General features: G+C 42.4%; 1 protein-coding gene across 5 annotated transcripts in view; it reads left to right on the forward strand.

The window, feature by feature from the left end:
- Positions 1-22,818, forward strand: part of LOC8026746 (polyamine-transporting ATPase 13A3) — a 63,592-nt gene that overhangs the window by 11,662 nt on the left and 29,112 nt on the right. For all 5 annotated transcript variants that reach the window (XM_029985503.4, XM_042289938.1, XM_042289941.1 and 2 more), the window contains 13 exons: positions 1,032-1,160; positions 2,257-2,409; positions 3,527-3,637; positions 3,714-3,760; positions 6,468-6,656; positions 6,985-7,046; positions 8,633-8,777; positions 13,187-13,270; positions 15,017-15,170; positions 16,611-16,734; positions 16,864-16,988; positions 22,207-22,388; positions 22,647-22,745. In XM_029985503.4, coding sequence (XP_029841363.3) covers positions 1,032-1,160; positions 2,257-2,409; positions 3,527-3,637; positions 3,714-3,760; positions 6,468-6,656; positions 6,985-7,046; positions 8,633-8,777; positions 13,187-13,270; positions 15,017-15,170; positions 16,611-16,734; positions 16,864-16,988; positions 22,207-22,388; positions 22,647-22,745 — 1,604 coding nt within the window. The remainder of the gene's footprint in view (positions 1-1,031; positions 1,161-2,256; positions 2,410-3,526; positions 3,638-3,713; positions 3,761-6,467; positions 6,657-6,984; positions 7,047-8,632; positions 8,778-13,186; positions 13,271-15,016; positions 15,171-16,610; positions 16,735-16,863; positions 16,989-22,206; positions 22,389-22,646; positions 22,746-22,818) is intronic.

Consider the following 22,818-nt stretch of genomic DNA (forward strand, 5'->3'; position numbering starts at 1 on the left):
GGCCTGATTTACGAATAGGGACAAATTGAGCAGACTTCCATTGTAGTGGCATTGAAAGATTTTGTTAGGACAATGACCCAAGTAGCAAGTACTATACATTATTTAAAAAAAAGCTTTTGGGGTGCTATTAATGTCCAGTGCCACACCTTGTTTTACTTAAGTTAATAGGTTGTAATATACAAACACTTTGCATGTACACTAAACCTCCACGTAAAAAAAAATGCAATAAAAGATTGGTATGTCACATCTCATTGTTGGTGACGAGAGCACTAATGAGCCAGTTGCGAGAGCCATCATTTGCTCAACGAAAAACCTGATCATTGCGATGGAAGTATTTTAGTTTCATAATTTTATATATATCTGGAAAAAGCAGTTGAACCACACTTTCTTTGTATTTATTTAATTGTAGTGCACAACTATCAGTATGAACTGTAGCTTGTGTTAAATTTAGTGTTGTTGGCATATTCCTGAAATATCTTATCATTTAATATTTTCTCACATTCGGTGCTTACGAAATTTATACGGAACAAAGAAGCTATGTCCTATCTCTTGATAGCCTTACTCCGATGACAGTCTCAATCAACTGCTTTATGACGTAGTGTTCAATGGAACAGCCCAAGCAGGGGAGGTCATTTTGCTCGAGAGGTCGAAATAGCAGCAAGTGTACTGGCTGGGTGACATGCACTCATCACCACCCCCTCACACAATAGTGAATAAGTTACTGCCAGAATTATCAGTTAAGGGATGGCTCATTCAGTAGAAACCTGAAATTTTAGCCATTCAATCTCTGACAGTTTCAACAGTCACCTATGCACCTTCTGTGATTTTGGCCCCGAGCCAGTGGCTTCCACAGCTTGGGCTGTTTCACTGCATGCAATGTCAAGGAGTCGTCGTTTGCACGGCTATTGCTACCATTGGGTAAGACACAGCTCGCATGTTTTGTATAAGTTTGGTGGGCACTCCACTGGTTATTGTATTTGGTTTGATTTAACCTCTAATATGCCTAACTTGCATATAAACTTTGCGTGTAGAGGTGACTGTGTCTTCTAAAGAGCTGGTTCCTGGTGACGTCATCATTATTCCCGAGCAGCAGCACACCATGGAATGCGACGCTGTTCTTGTCAGCGGTGATTGCATCGTTAATGAGAGCATGCTCACAGGTACTTCTCCCCCCCCATATCTATCGCTGCAGCATTGACGCGTGCATGCATGCCATTTTTTTGTACAACGAAAGAACATGTGCAGGAACCCAATGATTTTGGCTTCATACCATTAAGTTCCTTCACCACCAAATAACGCTTCATCCTTTTATGGGCAGGCACGCTATCTCTCTTTTCTCACCTGGGAGATGGTGCTGCAGCAGTTAAGGCCTTATCTATAGACAACAGTCACGGGATGTGGCTGATATCAAACCAAAACTGCTAGGTGCTCCCAAGATTATGATTTTTGTCGTGATGCATAGAAATGAAACATGTGCTCAAAAGCTCTTCGACATAATATTAGTTCTGTGGGTTTTCCAGTTGCTTTGCAAGTTTGAAATTTTTGAAATGGTGCTTGGTAGTTATGTGCGAATAGTAGGTTTTCAGTTTGAGGCGAAGAGTGGTTTTGGTTGAAGATTGTAGAATCGAATATTGAATAGTTTCTCGGAGCCTTTCACTACCATGCACCATTAATAAATAAAAATTCAACTGAATTCGTGAAGGTTGTTCACACCTTCCACTTGTCCACTTGTAAGCTTGGAATTTTAAATAGCGATATTTATGAACAGTGGCATATGTAAACTTCCAGGAACATTTTGGTCAATACACCTTCACAAGTAAAATGTATGTAATGTATAATAGAACATATTTCATAGAACGCATTCAGCCTTTCAAGCTTTCCAAAACCTTACCATGCCGACGCCTTTATATTTTTCCTCTAGTAAAGCATATGTGGCAGTTATCCCCTTTAAAAAAATGATTAGAATTAAAAGCAAACACACTGTATATCAATTACTGTATTCTCCAGTATATATATATCTAGATAGGCGTCGTGACAGTCCTTTAAATGGGTGAATGTCCTGATTGAGTCAATGAGCAGTTGGATCTTCTTGTCTATTGAAAATCCATGTCTGATTTCGTTAGTCTCTTTAAGCTTAGATAATTCTCTCCACATAACCCATATAGATGATGATTAACCTCTTTAAAATATTACATCAGTATGAGCTATGCACCTTGGAACACATCTTTTGCATTAAAAGCCAATTCATGATTTCAGGAGAAAGCTTCCCTATCACCAAAGTTCCAGTGTCTGCAGAAGATGGCTTCTCATGCACTGCCAACAAGAGAAACACACTCTTTTGTGGAACAACTGTACTGCATTCAAGAGCCACCAGCAGCAAGAATGTGAAGGCCGTCGTTTACAGAACAAGTAAATTATGCATGCTAAAAATGCCTAAAGGGGCTGAACAAGAATATTGTGTAGGAATGTTTCTCACTTTACACAGGCATACTGGCACTAATGGCACCCAAGTATGCTCGCACGCAATGCCACTGACCAAGAAGCTTCTTTGTCGTCACATAATTTCAGGGAAAAAGACGGTCATTTTCTTCTAGTCTCTCCTTTGCAAAGCTTGATGACAAAGTTGAGGAGCTCGCATTGTTGGTGTTGTCAACATACAATCCCCAGGATTTTGTTATCAAGCTTTGCCATCTCCGTGGTCACAATATTTAAATGCGGCTCATACAGTGAACAAGAGAACTGCGGGAGCATACGACTGGGTTAGTGACAATCAATGCCTCAACATGCATTCAAGTAGTGGCTTGTACCCAATTGCTGCGATGACAGGAAGAGCCGAACCTTAACAATGTGTGGAACTCAATGCATGCCCTGTGCATTGCCAACCTCTGTGTGTGGCTATGACAAACATTGGCGGACATCGTCCCTGAGGTTGTCCTAGGCGTCGTTCTAAGCATCGTCCTCTAGGCATCGTCCTCGACGTCGTCCTAGAAGTCGTCCTTGAAGTCGTCCTAGACGTCTTCCTTGAGGTCGTCCTAGACGTCGTCCTTGAGGTTGTCCTCCAGGCGTCATCCCCGAGTCGTCCAAGAAGCCGTGCTTGAGATCGTCCCACCATAGCTGGTCTGCCTTCTTCACCAAATTGGAAAGGCTGAAAGATTTTTTTTTTTTTTTCTGCTCCCTTAGTTTGTCTGCGGTGTACTGGCATGGACGGCCACATTTCGCTATTGCCGAGGTTGCGGCGGCGGCGGAGCGCGCGCTCTCGTGATGCAGACGTAGCCCCCCTCCCCCCTCCCCTCCGGCGCCTGACACAAGAGCGCTCGGCCGCCGCTCTTGTGTCAGGCGCCGTTTTGCTCAGCCGATGGGGGAATGTGCGTTTCTTTTGCGTTTTTTTTTTTTTTGGTTACAGACACCGCCGACTCCGCTCCTTGGGATAGCTAATGCTTTCACATTAAAATTGTTGCATTGCCTTTTTATACCTTTATTACCTGAAATTGTTTTCGAGTGTCTGAAATGGGGGAATCGCTTGCAGGCTTCAGCACTATGAAGGGGGAACTGGTGAGAACAATTCTTTTCCCCAAACCAGTGCACTTCAAGCTGTACTCGGATGTCATGAAGTCAATGGTGATTTTTCTCATACTCGGTAGGCATCACAGTATCTGTTTCCACGTGTGCCACCACGCTTCTGGTACAAGCAATATCTCGGCACACTTTTGCAGGTATTCCTGCAATGATCTACACTGGCATTGTATTCAAGAGCTTAAATGTGAGTTGGATACCCTTACACAAGATATAAATTGCTGTGCAAAACCCTTAATTTTTGTCAGTCTCTAATACTAATACTATTTGCAAACAGTGCATTAGATGAAATATAAGAAAACAGTAAAAGAGTCGAAAAATAAGAATAGAAATTAAGGGGGAGCAAATTTGTCCCTGCGAAAAACTGAGGTTGCAAAAGTGAGGGGTTTTCTTTTGGATTACTGCCTATGGACAGCAGTTTCAATACTAGTTTGCATAAAAGCAAGGCAAAGCACAGCCACTGCTTTTTTGTTAAAATATAAAAATTTGTGTAGCCCCTATTGACTGAGCTCTCAAACCTGCAACTGTACCATGACGTTCAAAGTCAATTTTTTTGGAAACTAAGTAACAAGCATTGATTAGAATTGATTATGGAAGTTAATCTACCATTAAACGTTTGATAGGCATTATAAGTTTGCAGGGAAAGCAATACCCATGTAACTATGGCCTCCTTTTTAAAAGATTTGTATTGATTAAAAGCAAGTACCTCGTATGTCAGAAAGTAAATAATCTAAAATGAACCTAAAAAATTGGTAAGGGCTGATCAAACATAGGTCATCCTTTCACATGCCTCATAAAAATGGCAACACTGATATCAAGAACTTGTTTGGGAGCTGTGCACTAGAATTTCACGGTGCTACAGGATGCATGGTGAACAGAACAGCGCAACAGAGAAAAGGAACATGCACAACACACAAGCGCTGACTCGAAACAGAATTTATACACAAAAGGAAGAAAAAGAGGACGTTCTGAAAGACACGCAGGGCACGCACTGCGTGTCACATGCGACTTCACACCATTTAAGTACAAGGTTTTTGCCCCATAGAGTATGCGAGCAGGAATTGCAATGAACAGAAAGATGACCGCCCACCGTAGATTTTAGTTGTCAGCGGTGGCTGGGTGCTGACGTTTCGATAATGTGTAATGCGATGTTGGTTTGAGAAGAAAATGAAATAACATTTATGATACCGGATTAACTTCTGATTACATGGAGAGGTCTCTTTTGCGTGCGTTACAAAAAGTTACAATTCTTGGACCTTTCGTTATCTCTTCATGCAAACCATATCTGCTGGAGTTCCTCACCTAGGTCAAAAAAGGGCATTCTTCATGCAACACTTCAGCACATTCGAAAGTTGTTAAAATGGGGATTGCGATTATACCATACTTGGGGCTGTGCTTACGAAGTCCTGCTTTCACACTGTTCGTGAAAGTTTTAACGCTCAAGTTGAGAGACTCCAAAAATTGGGCTTCCCATCACAGGTTTTAAACGAGGTGGTGGGGGCCTTGGTACGTAAGACTAAAGGGATTCAGCGAAAGAAACCTAGAGATTAACAGAAACGAAAGTTAGTTGTACCATAGATGCACAAAACCTCGCATAATTTAAAAAGAGCAGCTGAAAGGTACGATGTGCTTGTGGTGTTTTCAGCTCCCAAAAGAATGTCGCAAATCTGTTCAAAGGTTCGCTCGATAGTGGTAAACCTTAACAAAGACAAGTGCCAGAAACGCTACAGCCACCCTTATGTGCAGTGTTCAATTGGCGTAGTGTACAAAATCCCACTAACATGTGGTAGAAGCTATGTGGGCCAAACTGGACGGTGCCTAAACGATCGCCTTCTCGAGCATGATCGCTCACTATGTTAGCTTGACCCAGCTCGTTTGTCCGCTTGTTTGTCTTGCCTCGGCGGGATCTGTAATGGATTTTCAATACGTGACTTTTCGAGAGCGCACGGGGTTGCGGGCCCAGCTTGTTTACGCTTCGCGGGAGCGAGAACTGAACTTTGCCCATAGCGCCTGCCTGGGAACAAGAAACCGCATTACCTGCATGGGAAGAAACCGCTCTGAAGAGAACGACCGGAAGTACGCCACATAACGCACGCAAAAGAGACCTCTCCATGTAATTAGAAGTTAATCCGGTATAATAAATGTTATTTCATTTTCTTCTCAAACCAACATCGCATTGCACGTTATCGAAACGTCAGCACTCGGCCACCGCTGACAACTAAAATCTACGGTGGGCGGTCATCTTCCTGTTCATTGCGATTCCTGCTTGTGTACTCCGATTCTTAAAGGCACAACAATAAATGGACATTATGGAGATAAGTCGGCTCGCGAAATCTTGGAAGCGCATTGTGTCAATAGCCTAGGGGACTGCTGCATTAACCACCCATTGGTGACACTGCTTCAAACCGAAACCTTGTGTTTAGATCAGACTATGGGGCAAAGACATTGTAGTTAAATGGTGTTCTGCCGCATGTGACATGCACTGCCTGCCCTGCGTGTCTTTCAGAACGCCCTCTTCTTCTTCCTTTTGTGTGTAAATTCAGTTGCCAGTCAGCGCTTGTGTGTTGTGCATATTCCTTTTCTCTGTCCTCGTCTTTTTGTGCGCTGTTCTGTTCACCATGTCATCACACCAACTCGCCCAACTTGTAACACTTCTACAGGATGCAGTCGATTTTGTAGGCATGTAATGGATATACATTTTTAATTTTTGAGTTTTTGACACAAACAGAGTTGAGTTTAATTTTTGAAAGAGTAGGGTGACAATGGAAGAGCTTGAAAAAAAAAAAAGAACCATTTTATATTACAAATTTTATTCTTGGGCATGCAATAGTATTCTACACACTTAAACATTTTAGGGTTTTGTTAATAAGGCAAGTGTTACTTTCTATTTGTAGGCGTTTGTGAAGGACATTGCAATCATTGTGATTGATGTGGCCACCTTTGTGGTTCCACCACTCCTGCCAGCTGTGCTGACCAGCATCAATGCATCGGCTCAGAAACGACTTAAACAACGGGGCATATACTGCCTCAACTCTCGCTGTATCAACTTTTGCGGAGGGCTCGATGTCGTCTGCTTTGATAAGGTGACCACTATGTTTCTTTAATCTAGTGTGTACTACAGCTGATTCCATTGAGTCAGTGAAGTCATTTTTTACTGATCCTAAGGAAGGTATATTAATACTGTGCTAAACCATGAACCCACCCAGTATCAAACTCATGCATGTTTCATATAAGGCAAAACTTGGGAGCCTGGCATAACAGCATATCTCCTTTTGGATTAACACAGACTTGGTGTCTTAGAATTTGGTATATTTATTTGTTTTCTTTGTATGCTGTTGCTTATATTTTTATTCCCCTCTAGCAATTTGTTATTTGTTCGAGGCTTGACTTAATTCTTTTTCATTCTTTCAGACCGGAACTTTGACAGAAGATAGTCTGGACATATCTGCAGTTATTCCATCTGAGAATGCTATGTGAGTAGCTATTCATCCAAAACACTTATGCCTTAAAAAACATCCAATCAGTGTCGAGAAAGTATGGTGTGCATTTTCTACTGTAGTCTCTCGATAACTATTGTCTACGGCCTGTATATTGCTTTATGAAAAAACCTATTGGCTTTGACCTTCACTTTTTTCAGAACTTATGATTGCCTGGGGCATATTATGTTGATCCCAATATAAAATAATCTCTAGTGCAACTTTTGAAACCTTTAGGGTTGCTGCTATGGCCTGCAAGTCCTAAGAATATTTTTTATCTCTCATTTACCCTTTTGGATGTGACACTCTTGTTCATACAGCAGTTTTATTTGAACGTCTGATTTGAACCACTGTAGCAATTTCGAGCATAATACCAATGAAGAGTCTCATCAGTAGGCTCATTCAATTTACCTGCACCTCCTGCACCAGGTGCACTTCGTGGACACCACCATATTCAATTTAAAAGTATAGCCTATCTCAAAGCACAACCGGAAGTTCATTGCACTACACTTTTCTACACAATGTAGGCTGGTGCAGGTAAATCGAATGAGCCCAGTGTTAATATGGGAAGACAAGTTTATCATGAGTTCTCACAGTAAATGTTTGTATTGGTTAGACTTCTTCTAACGCAGAATGTGTTTTATGGCTAGCACCTAACCTTGTCAGGTTAGGTGCAAACAACAAAAGTCGACAGGCCGACTGCCAGCTGAACGCTGTTCCAGTGCTCGTCTCCTCACTGATCGTACACCTATGCCAGTCGAACCTCTTCCTTGAGCGTCTTCGTGTTACTCTCGGCAAAAGTAAAACATCACATGTTCATACATACAGCGGCAGAGCAGCGCTCTGGTCCGTGAAGCGAGCGTGCTCCGGGCTTCCCCAGAGAAAGAGCGCAAGAGAGAGCGGCAGAAAAGAAGAGAGAAGCAAGCAGACGCTCACTTTGCCACCGGTGTTTAGTTTTCTTTTGCTGCAAACTGGCTCAAGGGCTCTGATTGGCGCTGCCCAGTTTCAATTGCTCTGTTTTCTGTACGCTCCGTCTACTGCATCTCGCACTGCATCAGGCACTAAGAAAGTCGAATTTACACCTCAACAGCAGAGGATGGCACCCGCAAGTAAGACGTGCATGGAGCGCTCATGCGCTTACCTTGCATGACACAGGGCCGCTTCGCGCTATCCAGTCTACACATTTGTACACAGTTTCTCCACACTACTACATCACATTCTGCATTACTACTGCCTTTGCTACGCTAGTAGGGCAAAAGGGAATTATATTTCACTTTTTGCTTCCTTTGACTACAGAGTGGCTAATAAAGGGTGAGATTATGAAATTATTCCAGATAAAAAGTTTTGTGAAAAAGTAACCAATAGTACTGATCAGGGGCGGATGCAGGAATTTCCTGAGGGGACGGTCAGGTGTTGGTCAGCGTACCATATGTTCAGGGACCCCCTCTTCCTCTCCCTCGTTTCACGCCCTAAATTTTACACATTCAGAAATCATGAGGGGGGTCAGGACATCCGGACCCCCCCTCTAAATCCGGCCCTGGTACTGATCTTAAATTTGTGTCTTTTCCCCCATTTGCCGACAGTCTGCAACCGGTCATTCAAGATTTGACACATCTGCCACACAGCCCACTACTTGTTGCACTGGCAACATGCCACTCCTTGCACATGATAAACGGGGAAATGGTTGGCTACTCACTGGATACTAAGACCTTCCAGGCTATTGACTGGGTATGCTGATTACTTACGAAAAACATATCTCCACCCAAGCATGCACAGTCAACTTTTTTGATATTAAGCAATGGGTCATCAACTGTTTTCATGTACTAAATTACAAGCATAGGTTGGAAGTAGTCAGGAACCTTGAGCCTATTTCACCTTTCTTTGTTTCTCTTAAATTGTATGTTGATGATATACAGCATGGGTGAAATGGATCGAACGCACTTTAAACTGACCGCATAAATCAGTTTCTTGTCGTGCTGGGATTTAGTACAGAGTTGCTTGAAGTTGGTGGAAGCTTTCGCTAAAATTGTGGCAAGATTGGCTCACCTGAGTAAATCAAGAAAAATCTAAAACTGTTTTCCCTCTATTTTGCATGTACACTAGAAAATATTATGTGTTGCTTGCTGTGGCACTTATTTAGGCCAAATAAAGTGAAGAGTAGGTAAGCCAATTCTATAGTCTCCATTTCACAAATTTTTCAATAATAGTAAACGCCAGATAGCCTACAGCGATTTTTCGATGATTTTGAGAGAAAAGGCTTAGTAATCATTTTTCCATAGACAACAGTTTTTTTTTTTTTTCTTTTTGACCGTGGAGGTTTTATGTATTCATACTCTCAATTAATGAATACACCAGCTTCGAGCACTTCTATAGTAAATCCCAGCGCGATAAGTTAAGGAAGTGATATATGCGATCAATTTAGAGTGTGTTCAATCCATTTCGCCCACGCTGTAGATACAGAAAAACCCCTCCTCTATAGTAAAGACTGGTATGGACATTTGAGAAACTGACATTGGGTAGATATTTCCTGAAAAAGCCTACCGTAAAGTTCCGAAAGGGCACCCACCGAAATGAAGAGGTAAATGGTAAAAAACATGGGGTGGGCTATCTTTGGGGACGCCACAGCAAAACTTTATCAAAAACCGGCTGCAAACCACGTGACGCGGGAACTGATAAATTCGATCCAGAAGAGGTTCCCAAAGCACCCGTAGTTGAGAACCACTTCACTAAAATCACTGGATCCCAGGCAAGTAGTGCCATTGCCTTCCCTGCCTACTAGCGGGACACAAACAGATACTATCATATAGACGACCAAAGCCTTGCGAGACAATTGGCTGATTGGTCTTTGTTGCCATGGTAATCACCATTTCGGTCCTTTTAAATCTTCGAAGCTTTGAAAGGGTTGTTCTTAACCAGCAGAGCGAAGATTGCTGTGGAGCGTCATAATACTGATAGCTTTCCTCGCCAACATAGGCACCTTTGGCACTGTGTATGCAATCAACTTATCAGTCATGTTTATCTCCACAGATCTCTTACAGTGATATTGTCTTTGTGTATGTCAAAACAGGAAAATTATTTTTCAATGCTGCAAGCACCAATGCCACTTGTGGCGGCGGTGCTAAGATGCGAGTTTGTTTCGCCGGTGTGCGGAAAACAAAATCTTGGGTATTAGTGTTATGCGAATATTCAAATTTTCGAATAGTAGTTTCAAATAATACGCTATTTGGTATTCGCTTCGATGTGAACTGGGATATTCGTACTTCTGAAAGTGTTGATCGCCGCGGGTTACCCCGTTAAGTATGCTTCTCACCAAGCACCGATGTGCTGCGGGGAAACAATACCCATGGGGCTTGTGGGCTCCTTGGGTATACCTTCCCCGCAGTGCCCAGTGGTTCGGTGAGAAGCGCACTCAACGAGGCGAGCCCGCCGCGATTATGCGAGAGTAGTATATGTTAGGCAGCGATGTCTTGACAGCCCGCGTTCGTCATTCATGCTTGCTTTGTTTTTATTTCGTCAAATATGAAATGGAAGAAAGAATATTTGCATATAGCAAGCAGATTTATAAATCCCCTCGATTAGGATAACTGCGACGAATCTGTTGTTTCATGCAACTGTTCATGTAGTAGTTATGTTAAAATAACCGTGCTCATTCGTGGACAGTTGGAAGGTTGGGAGCAACCTTCTCTAGTTAGGATGAATTCTTATTTAAAGGGCAACTCCGCTTCATTTTTGGTTTTGAAAAAACAATGCAGTCCTCTTCAGCATCGCTTAGGAAGACCACACGTCAAATATTACGACGCAGTTCTGTCTAAATGTTTCTTAAACGGTCCGGCAAACTTTGCAACTCGCCAAGTTGCCGAAATCGGCTGACTTGAGCGGGCGAATTCAGGCGCAACCTACAGCGCAGTGAAGGCTACGGCATGGGCGGAGCCAACATTGAGCTAAACGTCATCATCATGGCCCCCTTTTGCTTGTTTTTACTTCTCCGATCGAGCGTAGCGCATGACGTCAGCAACGTTGCCTCTCGGCGCTCAGCGGTGTCCACGTGATTGGCGTACGCGCCTGCGCAGCGCGCTTCTTGGGAGCAGACCAACCGCCCGCCGTGGTCCCGCCGTTACCGCCGTCTTCCGCGTCACAACCACCGTCGTCGTCACACCGTTTGTGATTATTGCCTCTCGGAGTTTCGTCCACACTATGGACACCACGTGCGCAGAGTCGCAGACTTATGCCGCAGTTGTGCAGATGTCGTTGAATGCCGTAGACACCAAAACGTGGCGAAGAGTGCGGCGCAGACGACACTCGCGCCTGCCGCACGCCCGCCCCCATCCCGCCCGTCGTTGGGCCGAGGATCACGTGACATCTCCTACCACGTGATGGCCATGTACTTGGCGGCCCGAGGCCAATGTTGCCGGATGGAGCCGAAGTTTTGGTTTCGAATTCCGCTCGTGTTTAAAATTATATTTTAAAATATATATCCCATTTTTCGTGAAGCAAACGACGTAGTGCCTTTTAGTAGGGCTTTTTAATTCGAAATCACTCATTATCCCGAAATCTTCGGAATTGAGCGGAGTTGCCCTTTAAGGGCATGGTGCACGATAGTGAAAGACTAAGAAACTATTCAATATTCTATTAGAAAATATCGGACCAAAACAACTATTCGCTTCGAACTCACAATATACTATTTGCACTTACTTGACTACTCGGTATACAAGAAAGTACTTTATAAAACAACATGTCACCGCAAATTAGGATTGGCTCACCAAAAGAGTGTAACGCGATAGCTAAACATATGAACCCCCGCTCGTACCCAAGCCATGCAAGTGTGCCTTGCGTGGCCTAGTCGGTAGCATGTCTGACTCGCACCTGAAAGGTCTTGGGTTCGAATCCCACCTAAAATTCCTAAAATTTTTCTTTAAGGCAAATGAATTACTTTATAAAGTGAAATCATTTGAGACATCTGGCGAGTTTTAATTCACATTGCATGTCATGTTTTAATCACTTTCATTTCACGCGTGACCTCGCGTTTCTTGTGAGCGTTGTGGATTGTTTGAAATTCCCACACGAGGCCAAGTGGCTGTGACGTCAAGACTGTATCGACCTATCAGGATTTCCCCGTTTCACCGACGCCGACACCGGATTTTGTGCAACACGAGCTCCTTTATGCTATTGCGTTAAAATGGTGAGCTACTGTATGGGGAGCTAGGAGTTACTTTTCCAGGACCTTAGGATACACCTTAGGATACACCAATGATAGTTTCATTTTTGTTTCGTAATGTCATCTCACTCATGGAATAAGTGAAAGTGAGTGAGCTCATTATGGTGCTATTAGGATTTGTGTTTGAAAATTAGAGGCCTAGATTGTAAAATAATTCCTAGTCAAATTGCTGAACAGCTGGTGAGGGCAAAAGAAGGCTTCTGTAAAGGTCTATTAATAAATGAAAGAAGTCCTGGGGTCCTCAATATCTTTCCCAGCCTTCCCATACCACTTGTTTTCTTTTATTCTGTGTATTGCTCACGAAACCAATAGCAAGTATCTTGTTCTATGGAGGGGCAGAGAAGGTAGAGGTAGCTGAAGAGATTGTTTTGCAATGTTTGCTCTCTCTGTGAAAGAGAACATGCATGTTGAAGTGAGTTGCACGATATATTTTTTTTAATACTACTTTATATATGAGAATATTTTTCTTTTTTTACGTTCAGTATTGAAGCAGCTTTGAAGTAGTCACGTGTTTATGAAGGGTTGGATAGAGGATTCACTCATGGTCTTTTTGACTATGTAAAGAGGGGCACGAAATACATCTCTTTTTGTTGTGTGCATTTCAGCTTCTCTTAATCTTTTAGTGTATTTAAGCATGAAAAGATTAAGGGACGAGCAAACTTGTCATTTTTAAATTACAAGACATGCCTGTTTTGTTTTTACAAATTATCTTCTGTTCCAAGGATTCCAAGGATAAAAAGTGAGGTCAGTCTCGTGCATAGCTGCTCATGCTTTCCTTTGAATCTCAAGCATGCTGAATTTACAAACCTTTTGACTCAGTTATAAGCACTTCTCTTTGGAAGCACCGAGTTCGAACAAGTGACAATATTTACACTATTGTGAGTTTTAGTTTGAACCAGAACAATGTGACTGTCATCTTCAGGTATTGGAAGAACCGGAATCCACTGATGCTGTAAGCTTTGAGAGGACTCCGGCACGTATTGTGAGGCCACGGAACATGGTTGAGGTAAACACCAGTTTACCTAAATTAACTTTTGTTTTTGTTTAAAAAAAAATTAATGTATAAAGATGTCTAAAATGCAATAGCACCATGAAAAAAAAAAATCCTGTAGCAATAATTTATGAGTTTTGCCCTTTTCTACCCATTGCAAATTTTTCTCTCCCAAACCACAACTAAAAAAAATCAGGCTATGGAGAGGCTCAACTACAGTGATACTAACAGTCAGATGTCATAAAAACACGGGTTAAATATAAACCCATAAAAAGCATTGTCATGTAAGAATGAAAACTCAAGTGATGGACCAGATATTTGTAAAGCAGAATTTGCAAGGCTGCAGAATATATATTTCAATTAGAAATTGTAAGATCTTTAAACTAACAGTGTAATTTGCTAGCGAGTATAATAGTTGGGAGCCTTCAACTACAAAAAAAAAAAGCAATTTGTACAGTTATTAAGGTTTAGAAAAATGGAAGCTAGTGTAAACTAGTAATCATTACTGGAACTTGCATTCAATTTAGGAGTATCTAATAACGTCATGTTAATTAAGCTTTTACAGCCATGGCTATAGAATAAGGTTGTTTCATTTAGTTTGCAGACTTTCTCGTTTAAAGACATACTGATGGCCAATTCGTCTGGGCCTGCACCGCACCCGTTCAGTGCAGTAAACTCTTTCCACTTTATACACGAAAGGCTGGCGAGGAGAGAAGGACGCTTCCCTCTCCCCTATAGCCTTCCGTGTACCACGAACCGCACTGCACCGGTGCGGTGCGGGCCCAGACGAATTGGCCATTAAACAAGAAAGAGGATATAAAAGGCTTACATATCACATTTATTCAATAAATATGATTGCATGCTATAGTCTGGGTAAATATGGTGGTGGATATCGACTCAATACATACCCCTGCACATCTAGATTAAGAGAGGGATGCCAATGAATGATAAAGCAAGATTAAATTTTCTTGGGTGCAAGCATAATTCCTGTTCTATTTTCTGATATAACCTATTTGTTAATCACAATATTTGACTTTTTGACTTCTACGAGAAAGGGTATACACATGCTTTGGTTATGGCCAACCTATTTTCTGAGTACATACATCATTCTAGATTTTTGTCTAAAACTACAATGAAGAAAAGGCAAGCATGTTTGCTACATGCTGTGACACGCTTCTCGTGATTTGTGCCGATTTTTAAGTACTATAAGTGGGGTTCTGCATCTTCAGGGTTTCTTTTCCCTCGAATTTGGGGGTGTTTCTTTCGGGGTTGATTTTTTTCCACAGATTAAGTGTTTTTCGGTGTCTATTTTGGCTATCCGTTCAGAAACCGGACAGCTAACAAAACCGGACCTGGCCAGGTAATTCTCCAACCTCCAGGAAACATGCGCGTGACTCAAATACCAAGAATCAATAAAAGAAGGAAACGAGATAAAGGGTGCGGTTCCCCAGGAAACAAGCGGCCTCGTGGACAGTTCAGTGCAGGCTGTATTCTTGGTCTGCACAAAGTAAATCTTTAGAGAATGATTTCTTTCTTCGAAGGTCAGGTCTTTATTATTTGAGGACAGCTCCACTTCAGGGTTGTTCGGTTTTCCTAGATTTTCATAAAACCGGATCGGCGGTTACCTTTTAGCGTTTATTGGTATGCCATACTGAAAAGACGGAACCCTAGCTATAAGCCGTTAAATGAGATTAAGGTATGAGCAGGTTAACTGAACTCGCAACGAACGAACGGGAGACGCATGTCGTTCTCCTTGAACAGGGTGACGTGTCCATTGGCATTGTGAGGCAGTTCCCTTTCGAGTCTCAGCTCCAGAGGGCGTCGGTGGTCATCACCCCTGCCGGAAGCAACCGGTTCCAGGTGTATGCCAAGGGCGCTCCAGAAACGATAATACGGATGTGCACCGAAGAATCAGGTATGTTTCGTTTTCCCCTGGTCAGATTTGGAGGAACATAACCGAGTGCAAAAATAGCTTAATATTTGTGGATTTGTTGGTCTATAGCCATACTGGCACATCATAAAAAAGTTAGTGCAATTTCATTACATGTTTTATGTCTCTCCGACGCAGAATGTGTGCACTAGCAAATTAACCTGAATAAGACTAGTGGGAAGGAAAGGCACTAGAGGAGGCTAGGCTTGATAATTTGTCCTGAAAGGCTACTATGACCTGGTGTACCTAAACTTCAAAGCGTTTCAAACTGCTCGGTCAGGGTCACGTGGTTTATGGGCCGCGTTCACAACACAAGCTGCGAGGAGGTGACGAAAGCGGTGGTTTTCCTGCAATCGTCTCCACTTCTTCGTGCACTTTCTTCCTTGCCATGCGACAATGCAACACACACACACTTGGGACCAATCTGCGCAGGAGGCGTCCACCATTAAAGGAGCTGTGCAACGATTTTAATGTTGAAAGAATTTGCATCTTCTACTTTTGACATTGTTTATCTTGTCACAAAGGACAAAACACATCTCCTTCCTTCGAAATGTTGCAATCCCGCCGTGTAATTGCGAGGCAAAAGCTAGAATATTTCCCGACCTGCAGCCGCAAGCAGTGGCCATGAGAACCACAAGGCACGATGTCAATGGGAAACTTGCAAGAAGATAGGAAGTTGTGCAAATACCTGCTCGATAAAAGGTAATTTTTTTATAAATCTTGTCGTTCCAACATAAATATAAATGCCTCGAAAGCCTGGTATCATCGACAAAACTTTTATTATATGGAGTTTTAGTGGTGCCATCTATCCGAGGTCGACAAAACCAACAGCTCTTATCTGCTACCACGAACAGCCGCCAGAAGCCGGAGGGAGGCGGGGGCAAAGCCGGACTGGGGCAGATCCGGACGGGGATGGCCGGACCCGGATGAGACTTTCCTCCTTTTGCCATGAACGCGCTGCGCAAGCACATGGTTGCATGGTCGCGAGCGGGTGATCTCGCTGCTCACTGATGGCTCCAGAGAGAGAGCTTCATCAAAACCCCGTGCGTCCCCCATTGACGTCACAGCACACGTGATTTGGAAGATGGTGAAGGAGTTGAGAGGTGCCGAAAACCTCAATCTTGTCCATTTTTAAAATAAAAACTAGGGAATGCAAACAAAAGCGGTTTTTGTTCTTTAGTTCTGAAAGGTCGAAACACCAACTCCCAAATTATTAAAGAAAAGCACTGAAATTGTTGCACAACTCCTTTAAATTGAAAACGCTTTACATGTTTGAGTAGGTCCGTCTGTTAAATCTAGACTCTCTACTATGTATTGGGGAGGGGATGCAGACGACTTCCTGAGAAAGATACAAGAGACTTTATGACTTCAAAGGAAGCCTTCTCGTGCAGTGCAAAGCAGGTTAGAGCACTTTGTCTTTTTCAGTCCCTAGCGATTTCACAGAAACACTTGAAACCTACACGAGGCATGGACTTCGCATTTTAGCAGTGGCTTCTAAAGTTCTGCCAGATGACACCACCTGGGATCAGGCAATGCACTTGTTACCAAGGTAGGTGTCAACATGAAACTTTAGCCTATTTACCCTAAAATTTATCATTAATGAGCTGTGCTTGCTATTTTGCTAATTGAGCAGCTTGGAGGGATGTTACAAGTGCAGTACATTTTTCGAAACTTTCAGAGTAGAACTCGAATATGACCTGCAGTTCAGGGGCTTCGTCATTCTTCAGAACAAACTGAAGCCCGAGAGTGCACCTACCATTGCAACTCTGGAGGGAGCATCCATAAAGACTATCATGGCCACAGGCAAGATTGGCATTATTTTCTTTCCTTCCGCCATTCAGTGCCATAAATGTTCTGGTCCGATTTGATGCTCTCCGCCATCTATGAAAGCTGTGAGTGCATTTTGGTAACCATTGAACAGGCTGCATTCTAGACGGAATGTGGCCTTGTTCCATGGTTACTTCATGAAAAGAACCACTTGCAAGTCGGAGCAACTATGCATCAACGAACAAGCCAGGCTCACCGTCAGTGGTGACAAGGTTAAGGTTGAGCTTGAAATTGAGAGTTATTAGAAAGTCCTACTAAGGCCTCAATAACTGAGTAACTATACTGGTTTTCACCTCAAGAACCACAATAAAAAAGTCGGCCCCTGCAGATTATTACTAATTTCCCCCTTTATGTGGAGAATTGAGAGATATAGTATGTTGGTGCATTTTAGGTTAGATATATATTATCTTATCAAGACATACACATTTCAAACTCCAAAAGCATAGCTTTGTCCTCCGACAACCAAATCTTGTAGAAACTACTTTGCACAACATTTGAAGAATGCACAGAACTACCTTTTTTCTTGAGGTGAAAACGTGTATAGGTTTAGATGCCAAACACTTTCAAACATAATGCAAATGCCTTTTTTAAACACTTTTTTTTTTCAACTGATGGTATCTGGCTTCATGGTTCAAAGGAAAACACATACCTGCTCAACCTAGTTGGGAATGTCCTTTCCTGCCCCACAGCAACGCAAGAGGTGAAGCCCAATTCCAATAATTGAAACCTCTTTTTGACATAGTGCAAACAGCAGATAAATGGGGGGGGGGAGTTGGAAGATGGGAGGGGCTTACGCTCTGCTGCCTTCTATACTCCATTTCACCTTACATTTGAGCGCAGCGGATGCTGTGAGCCATCGAAGCCAATCCAAGGCCGTGTGAGTGTGACGTGACCAGGGAGAGGGGGCACAGCGACACGTGGAAAATGTGTCACAGGTTACATCCGCAGAGCGGGATTGGCTAGGATAGCTCGTAGCGTCCGCTGCATCCGGACGTAAGGTGGAACGGGGTATAGTGAGAGTGTCTTTCAGCAAGTGCCTTTTTGTGAGTGTTTTGATTTTAGTGAGTTTTAATTTTTGACTCACACATTTGTGACACATATTGTGTCTAATATTAGAACCTCATTGATACATTCTTGGTTTATATGTTAACGTGAAGCATTCTTTGGCTAGTTGTTCCGGATTTTGTGGAGCCAGATTAAGTGAAGCTGAATTAAGTTTCCCCTCTAGATTTAGCAGGAAAATTGATGTCACATGACCGTAACGCCAATTCTATTTCCCCTCTAAATTTAGCAGGAAAAATGACGTCACGACTTACTAGTGTCATGTGACCTCTGGACAAATCCAGTTTCCCCGCTAGATTTAGCGGGAAAATTGATGTCACATGACCTCAACACCCAATGCAGTTTCCCTCCTAAATTTAGTAGGAAGAGTGATGTCACGACTTCGTGTCATGCGTCCTTCACATAAATTCAGCTTCTTGGCTAGATTTAGCAAGAAAATTGACGTCTAGTGACTTTGTGTCATGTAACCTATACACAAATTCAGTTCCCCGCTAGATTAAGCGGGATAATTGACATCACGTGACCTACACAAATTCAGTTTTCTTGCCAAATTTAGCGGGGAAATTGATGTCATGTGATTTGCTTTCAACTGACCTCTACACAAAATCAGTTTCCCCGCTAGATTTAGTGGGAAAATTGACGTCACGTGACCTCAACACCAATTCAGTTTCCCTGCTAAATTTAGCGGGAACAATGACGTCACGTAACCTTAACATCAATTTAGTTTCCCCGCTAAATTTAGCGGAAAAAATGAAGTCATGTGACCTTAATATCAATTCGGTTTCCCCTCTAAATTCAGCAGGAACATTGACGTCACATGATTTCGCACCATGTAACTTATACACAAATTCAGTTTCCCTGCTAGATTTAGCTGAAAAATTGGATGTCATGTGACCTACACATAAATTCACTTTCCCCTCTAAATTTAGTGGGAATTATACAATTCAGCTTACCAGCCAAATTTAGCGAGAAATTTACATTACGTGACAGCGATTGCATATCGGTGCAGCCACGAGGTGCAGCTGTTGCTAAATGCTTATCATGCTAGAACGTTTCATGCAAACAACATCCTAGCAATTTGCCATATATTTTTTTCCTGTCTGTAATGTTCACAAATGCCTTTTCCACTGATCTCCCTTAGGGATATGTGTATCAAGGTGGTAAGCTAAGCAAGTTGGTAAATGTTGAACATAGTAAAAAAATCATGCACAAAGAGACAAGGACAAAAGAGGAAGGAACACAGACAGGTGCCTTTGTGTTTTGTATATGTTATCAGTTTTACATTATGTGTATGCGTATATGTATAAATTTTCCGATATGTGTATACCACTTCTCCATTTGGTGCGTTTCCTCCAAAACCCACCACCTGATGTGGCCGATGCCACAAGATGGGCTGTGGCTGCCCTCTTCCTTTTGCTCTGCTCACCCCCTTTTAATTTGTGTCTGCCTGAGCTGTGCTTGCTGTCATTCTTGCCCTGGTGAGCATGACCTTGGACTAGGCTTGAAAGGGAAGAAGTTTTTTTGCAGTCCCCCATCATTCTTGCCATTTGCTAGTTTATTTTGTGCAAAGAAAATTTGCTTAATTATGCACTGTGTGTGCACGCACACATTTAGCTTCGTCATTTTGAACCGGAATGCGCACCGAGCTTCGTCGCTTTGCACCAACATGCTAGGGGCAGTGACTGAAACGGGAGAGTACCTGCATTGCCCCGATGGGCTCTAACGATTTTCTTAACCTTATGAATAGGTATTTATTCATTACAATTGTAGATAGGTCTCTAATTTTGAAGAATAGTTTTGAAAAAAGGAGTGATAAAGTAAGTGGTTTTTCATTGCCATAAACGATACTGGAAAATCTTGGAGGACGCTTAAGCTTAAGAATGGAATGCAATAAGCGTGCCTTGCGTGGCACACCAGACAGTACCGTGTCTGGCTCTCAACCGAAAAGTCGTTGGTTCGACTCCCGCCTAAAATTCTTCAAATTTTTCTTTAAATAATTCTTGAAAAGAAAAAAAAAAAGTTTTTTTAAACAGTCTGGTTGGGACACGTGTGTCAAAAAATTTATTTTACGCGAAAAGAAGTATTTTTTTTCTAGATCAGTGTTTACGGCATGAGACGCAATGTAGTTGGTAGTTACCCCCTTTCCCCTTGTTGTTTTCTCTCGGCATTTCTGGCACGTGGAGGAGAGGTGGATCAGCTTCACTTTTGCGTTGAGGTGGAAAAAGCGAATGACCATTTCGTTGAGGTCGAAAGAGTGAATGACCATTCCGCGACGTCATGAACTTTGCGCGCAGAATTTAGAATAAATCTGTTGCCATCAATAATGCTCTAAAAATATTTTTTTTCACTTAAAATTTATTTTTTGGTGCACGTGTCCATACTAGATTGTTAACAAATTTCTTTTTCTTTTCAGGGTTTTTTTTTTGGGAAAATTAATTACTTATTTAAGTGAAATCATTTGAGTCATGCAGCGACTTTTAATTTGCATTGCCTGTCATGTTTTAATCACTTTCATTCTAGCGTGACGTCACCTTTTACGTGAGCGTTGTGGGTTGTTTGAAATTCCCGCGCGAGGTCATGTGGCTGTGACATCATGATCCTACCATAGAATACCGCGCATCCACCCATTTCACATTAAGCGCCCATTACCAAATTTGTGAGATCTGAGAAAATATGCACAGTACATTTACATGTAAAATTAACGACCGGACAAGCGCCCATCCTCCATTTTTTTGCAATTATCACCAACGTTTGAGTGGGCGCTTGCCCGGTATTTTACGGTATCAACCAAACATGATTTTCGCATCACGCCACCAACATCGGCCTTTCTTCGACATGAGCTCCTTAATGCTATCGTGTTAATAAATTGCTGTAGGAGAGATACTAACTGTATTGTCTATAGCCCCCCCCCCGAACATCATCGGGTTGTTAAGTTATCATGTGTCATATTTTTCTACCAAGGTCTCAAAAAACCTTTCAACGGGGGTTTTACTGGGTAAAAGCAGATATTTCCCTTGCTGTGGCTTGCTGCAAACTGTGTCTCAGCTTGAGCAGGGAAGGCGCATCATGGCAAACATGAAAAGCCAGGAAGCAATGTTGCCAAAGAGGCAGCTGGATCAAATCTAGGCTTGGCATGCAAGATAATTATGGCAGCACTTTAATTCAGGATGTTTTGCTTTGAATTTTGACATACATATTACTCAAACGTATTACGCAGATTTCTGCAATAATAGCTAGTGTATGAAGGCAATATTCTATAGTATCAATTTGCAAACAATCATGTTTTCTATGAACATCAAGTTAGTGGTATACAGTAAAACCTCGTTACAACAAAATGGGATATAACAAACTAATGGATATAACAAAACAATCATAATTCCCCTTGCTTGTTAATAGTGGGAAGAAATGGACATTGGCTATAACAAACTAATGGTTATAACGAAATAATTACGACCGCTCCTTCAACTTTGTTATAACGAGGTTTTACTGTACTGTAAAATACCCACTTTGTTCAAGTGCCCACTATTAAAATTTTCCAAACTTGGGAATGCCGCAAATTCTTCTTTAGGCGCCCGATTTGACCGGACAAGCGCCCATGTCTAGATTAACCCATTTTTCAGTTAAAGTGGGCTGGGTGCTCCCCCGGTATTTTACGGTATATGACAGGGGTGGCCAGGCTGACCCGGCCTAAGAGCCGCAAACAAAACCACAAAACTTCCAAGAGCCGGGGGGGGGGGGGGGGGGGGGGGCACACCTTTTGTTGAGAGCAATAAACGAAACTCGAACTACTTTCAATCTATCCGGGTCAAAAGCAGATAAGACTATGAAACCGCAATCCGCTTTAAAACTAGTTCTATTTCTGTCTTAAGGAAGTGTGTGTGTGTGTGTGTGTGTGTGTGTGTGTGGGGGGGGGGGCGTGTGCGTGCGTGCGTGCGTGTGTGTGTGTGAGAGGGGGGGGTGTAGGAGAGGGAGCCGCAAGCCGCAGCTTGGCCACCCTTGGTATATGATATTTAGCTCAACATTGCCATTGAAAAGTTATTGTTTTCTCTCTCATATTGGCAGGCAAAATATAAATTGCACTGCATTTCTTATATTCCGAGTAAGAACTTTTTACCTTTTCACATTCTTTCAGGGGACAACCTTTTGACTGCAGTGGCAGTGGCTCATGACTGTGGCATGATTGAAGAAAGTGATGCTGTCATAGAGATGGATGCCCAGACCACACAGTATGGTGACATGAAGGTCAGCTACAGCTACATCAAATTCCCTGGCCTCAGTGAGAAGCTGCCGCTGGGCCATGGTGCATCTGGCGATGTAAGTTCACTTGTTGTCTTTCAGACCAAAATCTTGCTTGAGAAGCTATCAGTGATTCACAGTTTGATCATTTAAGGTGTGTTTACTCAATAAGGCATGAACTGAATGGTTGATCAGATAATTGATTCAGCTCGTGTGCAACTTTTTTTTTCGTACAAGCAAACACCTCTTGTACAACTGGATTAGTAAATTTCTTACTTGGTGAGATTCACTGGACCTTTCTCCTTCTTATATCATGCCACTATACAATCCTCACAGGTTGCAGTTCCGTTTCTTTCTGAATCCACTTACCACTTGGCTGTGGATGGAAGGACGTTCCATCTTATTCGAGCACACGACAATGCTCTGTTCAAGAAGGTAAGTGACTGTTCCTTTCTTTATTGCATGAATGTTGAACCATGAACACAAAGAATAATTTTTAAAAAATCTT

Source organism: Ixodes scapularis, unplaced genomic scaffold (assembly GCF_016920785.2).
Source record: "Ixodes scapularis isolate PalLabHiFi unplaced genomic scaffold, ASM1692078v2 PGA_scaffold0__279_contigs__length_252992795, whole genome shotgun sequence".
Lineage (NCBI taxonomy): Eukaryota > Metazoa > Arthropoda > Arachnida > Ixodida > Ixodidae > Ixodes > Ixodes scapularis.